We start from the raw sequence: 10,372 nt of genomic DNA, 5'->3' as shown, positions 1-10,372 counted from the left end.
CAGAGGTCAATGATGACATGAGGTCAGACAGATTGAAACAGCATTCCTGGAAACCAGACAGACCGAACAACAATCAAATGTGAAGACATCTTTAAACCCTCACCTGGAAGAGATCACCAATCAGGACATTGATGACAAGGGTGGCTGGCATTGGGAAAACAGTCTTAACACAGAAGTTCCTCTGGACTGGCTGAAGGCAAGCCAACCAGGACATACAGTTCACATTTCCATTCACTTCAGAGAGCCAATGTGCTTGAAAGGAAAAAGTACAGTTGGTGAACTTGTTCATCACTTCTTTTACTGAAACCAAAGAAGCAGAATCTGCAGGTTTTGAAGAGTTCCAGGTTGTGTTCTCTTTGACGGTCTGGATGATGTGTCGAATTCCTCTGGACTTCCACAACACTGAGATCCTGACTGATGTTACAGAGTCCACCTCAGTGGATGTGCTGCTGACAAACCTCATCAGGGGAAACTGCTTCCCTCTGCTCGCCTCTGGATAACCACACGACCTGCAGCAGCCATTCAGATCCCTCCTGATGCGTTGACATGGTGACAGAGGTCGAGGGTTCACTAATCACAGAAGAGAGTACCTCAGGAAGAGATTCACAGATGAGGAGCAGGCCAGCAATCATCCCCAATCAAGACATCCGAAGCGTCCACATCATGGCACATTCCCAGTCTTCTGCTGGATCACTGCTACAAGTTCTGGAGGATCTGTTGAAGACCAGAAAGAGTAGGAGGGCTGGCCCAGGACCCTGACTGGAGGATGTTCATCCACTTCCTGGTTGGGTTCAGGTCCAAACTAAGGAATGTCAAGTATTGATGGATGAGCTGAGGAAGATCAACACTTGGGATAAAAAGGCAGGAAGATGATTGGAGTCTCTGGGAAAACTGGGCTTTTGAGCAGCTTCAGAAAGGCAACTTGATCTTCATGAATCAGACCTGACAGAGAGCGGCATCAATATCAGAGCAGCCTCAGTGTACTCAGGAGTGTTCCCCCCACACAGGATCTTTAAAGAGGAGGCAGGACTGGTACCCAGGACATAGGTCTTCTGCTTTGTCCATCTGGAGGTGTTCAGGAGTTTCTGGCTGCTCTTCATGTCCATTCTGACATTATCAACTCTGGGAGTCAAATCTGCTGTCAGAACAACAATCAATCTCTCCAGGGTCTAAACTATCTAGGAGACATCCTGAACCAACACATGTGTATACCCAGAATGCTGTGGACAAGGCCCTACAGAGTCCAAATGGACACCTGGACATGTTCCCTCCGCTTCCCTCCTGGGTCTTTCACTGGAGACCAATCAGACATCTTACAAGGCTACTGGGATGACACACACAGGAAGTGGCTCACAGGGGACCAATCAGGAAACAGTCGAGTACATCAAAAAGAAGATTCAGTTGAGACTTGTTCTTCCAGAGAGAAACATCAATCTGTCCCACTGTCTGAATGGAACTGATGATCGTTTCTTAAGTGGGAAGACGATCCAACGTTGCCTGGGATCAGGGGAGACTCTCCACGATAAAACTGTCTCCTGCTCAGTGGTTAGCTCTGGTCTTCATCTTACTGTCATCGAAAAAGATCTAGAGGTGTTTGGACCTGAAGAAAATACTACTGCTTCAGGTTGGAGGAGGCTCTTCTCAAGGGCTGCTGCATGTTGGTCAAAGCTCAACAAAGCTCTGTAAGTGCACGATAACTGGAAGATACTAACTGATCACATGTGTATAGGGTTTTCTCAACTAATGAATGTCTTAGTTAAGATATAGTTCACGGATTTCGGCAACAAATTGATTGATCCAGTGAAACCTGCAAATAGTTTTTTTCAATTTAATTTGTACCTTTCACAGATTAACGCTCGCCATGAAATAAAAGAGTTATTGTCAAAAAAACTTTGTCTCGTCACCTGGACAAATGCTTTATTATTTAACTCATCAACTTAGTATCAGTGTTTTTATTGTGATGTCTTATATCTTACTATCATCACATTCAGGAAATAAAACTTGGAGTGTGCACTTTGGATATAATCCTCTTCAGACAACCCGAGAGCTGTGAAGCTCTGTTGTCTCCTCATGTTCTCGCTTCTCTCGGTATGGTCATAATCTGTAAGTCTTAGAGAGAGTTCTGGACCTGTTAACTAAAGCTCATATAGAGACAAACACCGTGCAGGTTATTCCACCAGGTGTGAAAGCTGCCATGCTTTTGCTATGTTCTGGAAAGCTCTTCACATATGGTTTATAACACTGTGAGACTCTTACGCGCTCCAGAGCTTTATTGTGTGACTTTGCCTCTGACGCATCAGCCCACCTCTTAAATATTACTTGTCATAACAACGTTAATAAAAAGCTGTGAATAAAACCCATCTCTTAGATAAGAGCTTCTCCTTGAAGCTAAGAGTTATTCCACATTCTCAAGTGGTCCACTTACCACCATCTCTCTAGATCTTTATTCTGATTACATTAGATGGTAGACTCCAGAAACCTCAGCACTGGATGCAGGAATTCCAACAAGGTATACTAAGCGCTTGCTATTGAATTGAATTGAATTGTGATTCTTAAGCCAAATTCCTCGTATGTGAAAACTTAGTTGGCAATAAACCTGATTCTAAAGTAAAAATACTCAAGATGTACAATGCTCCATATGATATAGTGAATTATAATTATTGAATTCATGTGTTCAGCACTCTAATATTGCAGATGGTGTTCATTTTATTGACTTTATATTTTGCTGGGGATCAATAAAAACTTATCTAATAATAATAATAAAAATGACCTTCAGAACTGTTTGTCCAGCAGAGACCTCAATAGAAACAATAAACAGGCTTCATAAACTCATTTCACTGTAACAGTGCGTGAGTCCAGAGTCCAACCGCTCTCTGGGGCAGAGGGAGGGGTTCTGCTTCCAACAGCCTGAAAAATGTCTCATGACGTCAGTGTTAACAGCTGATCAGTCTCCTCACCTTAATGTTTGATTGTCTCCTGTGAGGGAGGGAACGGGGGAGCAACAACTGCATTTCAGAAGAAAAGGTCATGTGACTTCCAACATTCACAAATAAAAAATGGCAGCGTACCTGAACAAAAGCACTGGAGGTAAACGTTATTTCAGGTTTAATATATTTTGAGTGAACCTTTTTTGAGACAATATTGTGTTTGAGGCCTATACTCTACAGATAATCAATAATATATAGGGGTGAAATGTTGATTACCCTTTGTTTCACTCTTAAAATGATTGATAAATTCACTAGTGTTCAAATTCTCTCTCTCACTCTCTGGAGTTTGTGTAACTTTTAATACAAAATATTAAAGAAAGTAGGTAATTAATTGTATGAACAATGTTTTAAAAGTTGGCACATGAACTCTTTAAAAGAAGGAACCCTTTTAAATTTACACCCTAAATGATGTAAATTGGAAAATAAAGCTAATATTTGTGCTCATATTTAAGCCTAGATACATTAGAAAATAGCAATTCATTTTCTAAAACATTTACATGTGCTTCACCTCTTTACAGGAAGTTAGCTATGAAAGACTCCCAAAAACAATGTAGACACAGAGGACAAAAACCTTCAGCTGGGTCTCTCGAGGTCGTCCGTGGAGGATTCCGAGGTGCGTTGAGGATGATTATTCTGCCGTTGAATTTCCTCTTTTCAGCTTCAGCTTTTTTACAGATGCTGTGATCTTTGATTCCAGGATTTGCTGTATTTAGTGGAATCCATTCTTCCCTCCACATGTGCAATGTTTCCTGTGCCAGTGGCTGCAACACAACCCCAAAGCATGATAGCTTTTCTTCCTGTCTGAACTGTTAATGTGAGTAAATAAACCGATGTTGTGGGTCACCTGTAGATTCTTTGTCCTGTTGAACCAAACACTAAACAGCTTTGTTCATCTCAGGCATTTTCTTTAGCTCCAACTTCCCGCCTGGTCGTCAAGAAGACGTCACTGCTGAATAAAAACCTCCTGACAACCAAGTGACTTTTGACAGCGTGCTTTATTTGAGTGTTTTAAAGGTAGAAAACAGACAAAGAATTTCAGTGTAAACAGTCGATTTAAATTCAACCCAAAATAAAAAAAAGTGATATGTAACATGAAGAGAAAAACATTAAAACTTCACACAACTCAAACTAAACTTAAATGTTTGTGCTGCTTATGATTAAAATACAAAATAAAAGCATATGTACTGTATGCATGGAAGAAAACCCAAATCAAACCAAAACCAAGCTGAAATCAAATTTTAAATAATTTACTTATTGAAGAAATGAATGTAGATCTGCAACTTAAACGAGCAGGAAAACTGAGGAACTTGTCAAGTTCAATAAAGTATTCTAATTGCAGATCTTTGTACAGACTCGGATCATGTGTCTGAACATTTCCATCAAAATAGAAAAGATATTTTGAACTTTTTATCAAACACTCTGATTCTTACTTTATATTATTAATGATATAAAATAATTTAACTCTGTCCTTATTTTTTGATATGTTTGTGCTGTAAGTGCAATTTAATGTTGAAGTCAGAAATCATGTAGAAAATAGTTTTCCTCAACAATAATCCACCTGAATTCAGTTTGTTTCATGTTTTCATATATTTCATTTGAGCTGCTCAATTAATACATTTTAAAATGACTCATATAGTGCTATTCATACATATTTGTCCAAAAAATAAATATTCACTCAAAACAAAGACAGTATTTGTGATTTGGAGGCCTGTAATAAAATCAGACACAATTTAAGTAGTGTTGAATGAATGTATAAATACAGTGGATTTTTTATATTAATAACAGCATAATTCAAAGTCCCGAAGGAGCAGAAACCTTATTCTGTTTTTGTGTCAGTTCATCATTATTATTATTTGTCTGCTGCAAAGCTCAAATTCCTGTGAGTTGGAATGAGCTAGAAACATTAAACTTAATAACAGGAAATGATGTGCTTCCTAAGAAACATGAGCCCAGACGGCCAGATGGTGGCGCTATAATTAAGGCCCAAAAATTACATTTTGGAAAGGCCACGCCCCTCACACCATTAGTCAGACTGAAATTGGACGCACAAGTCCAGCTCAATGTGCTCTGAAAAATAACCACTAAAGTCCACCAGCAAACAGCCAACCTGTCCAAAGGTAGCAAAACCCAGCACCCCTAAAGCTCGAAGAATAACACGTTATATCTGGTTCATTTAATAAAACAACGTGTAAAGATGGCAATCAGTCGTTCAACAGGGTATGTGCCGGACTATTTTCTGTTGGCAGTCAGCGAGGGAGGAATCCAGGAAGTCACTGGTCCCAGCCAACAAACAGACGGGAACATAACCCCGAGGAAAACCACAACAAGTTTTTACACTTACACTGTTTTTTGTACCCAACATGTCGTAATATTCCTTTAAAATATGTGTAGATAAAATAAACGTAGTGCAATGTTTATCTATTATCTATATTTATGTTTATGTCATTTTCATTTTAACATCCCATCAGCATTTTAAATTCTGTTAACTGAAGATGCAAATGTTTCATTTCAAGCTGCCAACCATGTTTTAACAACAATAAACATAAAATTAATCATATGGTTGCTATTTGATTTTCATTTAGCGGGTTAGAGCCGACAACAGGACTCAGTTTGAGTTCCTGAATTTTAACTCCAGTGTATCCGGAGAACAAAGGCCTATGGTTTTACTTTGGCAGCTACTTCCTGTATCTCTATTCACTTAATTATTAAGTACGAGTATGTACAAATTAAATCCACTCAAATATTGCAACGGATCAACTTTAGTCATTTCAACCCGAGCTGAATCATGGATAAATATTCTGTTATAATTATGTTCAATGCAAAATCATTAAAGGCACATTCAGTGATACAGGGTGGTCAGCGAGACGCTTGGTTGGTCTTAAATAAACAGTTTGACATTTTAGCAAATCCTCTCAGTGTCCGCTAATGCTAAGCTAAGCTAACGTTAGCGGCTCAGTCGTGATTTTTCTTTGGGGATGTTTACACGGCAGTAACCCCACACAAACTGGTCTCTCTTTACCAAACACTCCTTCTACCCTCACAGCTTTTGCTCTTCTCAATGCTGAAAATGGAAATCTATTGTTTGAAAATACAAACAGTTAAACATGAATCTAATCTGCATATATAAGACCTTTGTACAAGACTCTGATTTTAAACAAGTATGAAGGAAAACAGCCAGGTCGTGCCACTGCTCGGTAGAGCGCATTCATGTTGAGGTAATGCCAGTGTGGTTCTGCTCTGGTAGTGGAATCTCCAGCAGCTACGGACCCAGAGTGGAAATATAAATATACATGCCCACATTCTTACTACATCAAGTACTGAAAATGCTATTGAATGCATACGTTTGGATTAATTTTTGCACATGAGTATATAAACACCATCCTATTTTTTTTTTCCTTGGAGGGTCAAAACTGAGGTTGGCTACGGCCAACAGCAAACGCCTGCTGAATTAAAATGCAAAATGGAACTAGTAACCCAAGTTCCCTTAATTGACCGACTTCCTGTCTGCCGCACTCAGATCATGAAAAATAATTAATAATTAGAGAACCTACATAATTAAATGACATTTTTACAAAAAGCTGAGCTCTGTTCGCCATTGAGTCAGCCAGGTGTATTCACCGCGATACTGTGGCGCCAACCCCGATCACTACTGCGCACACACTGACTCCGAATGACGTCACCACTACAGTTAACGATGTATCTATTGATGTATACAGAGACCTGCACAACAGACACTGTTAGCTGACCCCAAATAGTTTGTTCTGTCACATTCTAGGCTGATCATCTCCAGTCTCGGACCTTTACACTAATATTTATGTTGTTTTTAACTCGCCCCAACATGCCTTCAGGCCAGAGGGTTGGTAGGAGCTATGATTGTCTGTGCACACAATAGCATTTTCAGGAGCTTCATGTAGTAAAACGTGGCCTTGATATATACATATTTTATTTTTTTCTCTTGATGGTCACTCTGGGCCTCCGTAAGCAGCAGTACTGCATTAATATCGCTCTGTATCACAGAGATGGCTGCTCACTATTTTAAAATTCTATTTTTATATAATGAAATTACAAACATTGGTGTTAAAGAAAGGCCACAATCAGAAAGACAAGATATCGTCTTGTCCTCAAACATTAAAGAGACTTACTCTGTGAATTCTGGCCTTGTTAGATCCACTGAGACTGGATTACACACAGGGACTGCAGGGCGGCAAAGACCCAAAATTTGTCCCATAAAAGACATGTTCACTGTTTTTCAACCGCAACCTCACTGCAACAGAAAGTTAGTTTCTTATATCCATGGTTATACTTGATTGTTAAGCTCCAAAGACCAATGTACAAAACACCCTCTTCTTCATCTCTTCTACTTCTGAGGGCACTCCCTTTTCTCATTTAAAGCGTTCTCTGAAATCTGTCTGGGTAAGGTCTGGGTGTACAAACAGTGAACAAATCCTTCAAAATTTCACCACTTTCATCATCACATTGACACGCTGTTGTTCTAAGAGTTGTCTTCGGGTGGATGATGATCACGGTGGACAGCATCTGATTATTTTCAAATAGTGTCAGGCAGCAGAGAAGCATATAACTCCTTAGCTGAAGTCAGCAAATATGATGAAAGTTTTCCAGCAGTGATGACATGACTTGTGGTCCCAAACTGAACACACAGCACACTGAGAGTGGTTTATGTGATTTGCCGGTAAAATGACTCTACCAACCACAACAAAGTTAAAGTGATTTCTAGATTTCACTATTGAGACGACAGTATCAACAGACAGTGTCTACACTACCTGGGTAGATCACTGCTGTCTGTGCTGTCTGCGTCTGGGTACCGACCTTCAACACTTTTATGGCACCAATTGAATTAACTAAAAAGGCCTTGTCCTTGGGTACCAAATTTCGATAAGGCGTACATAAAAAACTGTTGTGATGTTTTCATGCATTTTTTGCAATGAAACTGCAGGACAAAGTGAAAATTTGCTTTTCTTGTGTAATTCATTAAAAATTAAATGCAACTTGTTCCAGTGAGAATAAAATCTCTAAAAGTTTGGTGAGTATGGCTGAAGGTTTTGCGTGGGCGACATTTATGGAAAAGTTACAGTGATTAGACAAAAGGTGGCACTGAATTCACAGGAAGTGTGAAAGTTGCGTTAATTGTTGTTAATTGCAATGTCGCAACTTCCTGGAGAAACTGATTTTAAAATTGATATTGAAAAAAGAACCAGTATCAAAGTCAAGGTATCGTCCCAATATTGGAACATTTTTAATGAGGAGGCACAATATTGAGTGTAAGTCACCTGGGGAACACCATTACCGTACGTAAGTGCGTATAAAATAATTAATAAACTTCAGTTGTGCTAACGTGCATGTAGAATAAGTAAATCTGTAGTCTATTGACAGCTGTGTCGATTCAAAGTTTATCTGTCAGACATGAATGAAATGGATGAATGAAAAATGTGGCTAAAACACTTCCTGCAGAGTTTTCACCTGCAAATCACCAAACCAACACTCACTGAGCGATCAATAGCTCAGAAGGGGACATGTCAGAAAAACAAAACAAAAGAAGAACCAAGTGAGGAGGAACCTGATTAGATCCAGCCTTGTTGCATTGAGTCAGCAACCTCCAGCTCCTCCTGGCTCCTCCCTTTCAGAGGAGTTTGGGCCTGGATGGGTTGGCCCTGACCGAGGAATAGGCCCCGATGTGGGTGATGAGGTTGGGTTCCACACTGTGAGACTTTTCCCCAGGGATCGTCCTCGCCATCTGATACAGAACCATGTCTTTGGCGTTGCCCTTGACGCAGAACGAGCCGTCCAGGTATTCGGCCGCCCTGAGAGAGGCGTTGCCGGGGAAGAGCATGGCTGGGGTGCAGCACTCTGTGGCCGGGGAGACGGTGTAGAGCTGCGGGGAAAGTCTCCGCACTTCCAGGAGGTAGTGCCGGCCCAGCAGCTCCGCAGCAGCCATGAAGTAGAGAGTGAAGAAGAGAAGGTGGCTGGACGATAACGTGAAGGAGAAAGAGAAGGGGTTCCAGTAAGGAAAGGTGAGCAGGAGGGCCGTCGCTGCGACCAGTCCAAGTCCCACCCACTCCAGGATGCGGTAAGGCTCAGGGTTCCAGTAGCGCTGCAGCCTTTCAGGGTGATACAGCTTTATGTAAAGAGTTTGGAGGGCAAAACGACGTGACAGCAGGTCCTTTATGACTGTGAAAAAGTCCTGCCTCGGCAAAGCATCGTCTTCCAGGACAATCATGTTTTTGGGCTGCACCAGCTCCCATCCTTTGCGAATACAAAAGACGTAATCCCTCTTCTCCCTCTCAAAGGTGTTGATTTGTTCCCTGTTCCTCTGCTGCTCCTGGGGGGAACGCCGGATTACCTTGAAGTGGGTCTCCAGCAGTTTGGCGTCCTGGTTTTCCTGGGGACCGCTTTCCACGTCACAGACCAACACCTCTGCACACCGCTGCTCCCCACAGCCTCCCAGAATGCCGCTTAGTCGTTGCATCACTTGGAGCAGGTAATGGAAGTCCCGCCCCTCGTTCCGCCTGGCCGTCACCACGATAACCAGCAGCTCAGGATGCTGGCCGATGTCACTGAACCTAGAAGACACCGGCACTGCACTGGAAGTTTTCTGCCAGTAGTGCAGAGCGTCCTGGCCTCGGTCGAGGCTTTTATGCAGGACCTGCTCACTCATGGAGTCCAGGTACATGGACCGGATGAAGAAGTAAGAGTAAAGCAGCCGATGGCAGCACAGCGGGAGGATGACGCAAAACGTGATGACAGACAGGACGAGGGCTTGGGTGATGGTGCTGGACCATCGCAAGTGCTGAGTGAAGAACACTTTCCATCGAGGCATTGGTCAAACAACCGGCTGGAACCGCACAGGGACTAAATGAAGGAGGTCAGGAGGTCAACATTTACGGTTGTCCCAGCATGCAGTTTGCTTTAGAAAACCCTCAACAGTGAAACCTGATGAGTCCGCTGGGAACTGATAGCTCCGTGGAAAATGAGTCAGGTGTTGGCACTTTGTCTTGTAAACAGAGAGGTGGGAGTTTCAGCTCGGGCCTGGTTGTCTGTAGAAAGAGAGGAGAGATGTTATTTTTTCTCATTTATTGCTATCAGCAGTAAATTATATCACATGGAAACGCATGGCCCTTTCTTTCACACCAGGTCAAGTAAATTTCTATTATGTCTCATGTAAATAGTTAGGAGTGAAGGTTCCTCTCACCTAAATATAAAAACATATGTGTGTATTGAATTAATGTAGATAACATGTAAGTTAAAGGTCCAGTGTCCAGTCCACATTGAGGAGGATCTACTGTCAGAATATAATATTCATATATATGTTTTTATTAGTGTTTAATCAGCTGAGAATAAGAATTATTGTGTGTTTGTTACCTTAGAAT

General features: G+C 41.4%; 2 protein-coding genes and 1 pseudogene across 2 annotated transcripts in view; 2 read left to right on the top strand and 1 right to left on the bottom strand.

The window, feature by feature from the left end:
* The window catches only part of LOC118326980, a 4,028-nt gene extending 3,906 nt beyond the window's left edge, over positions 1-122 (top strand). Inside the window, exon 7 of the mRNA XM_035660144.1 lies at positions 1-122. Coding sequence (XP_035516037.1) covers positions 1-83 — 83 coding nt within the window. The 3' untranslated portion in view covers positions 84-122.
* Positions 123-368: 246 nt separating this feature from the next.
* On the top strand, positions 369-1,686 carry LOC118326979 (annotated as a pseudogene).
* Positions 1,687-3,972: 2,286 nt separating this feature from the next.
* Positions 3,973-10,372, bottom strand: part of pgap4 (post-GPI attachment to proteins GalNAc transferase 4) — a 7,864-nt gene continuing 1,464 nt past the window's right edge. The window contains exon 2 of the mRNA XM_035659718.1: positions 3,973-10,039. Coding sequence (XP_035515611.1) covers positions 8,626-9,822 — 1,197 coding nt within the window. The 5' untranslated portion in view covers positions 9,823-10,039 and the 3' untranslated portion in view covers positions 3,973-8,625. The remainder of the gene's footprint in view (positions 10,040-10,372) is intronic.

Source organism: Morone saxatilis, unplaced genomic scaffold, assembly GCF_004916995.1.
Source record: "Morone saxatilis isolate NCDOM2014 unplaced genomic scaffold, NCSU_SB_2.0 Contig17, whole genome shotgun sequence".
NCBI classification, from domain to species: Eukaryota; Metazoa; Chordata; class Actinopteri; family Moronidae; genus Morone; species Morone saxatilis.
This window is presented reverse-complemented; position numbering and strand designations above follow the sequence as displayed.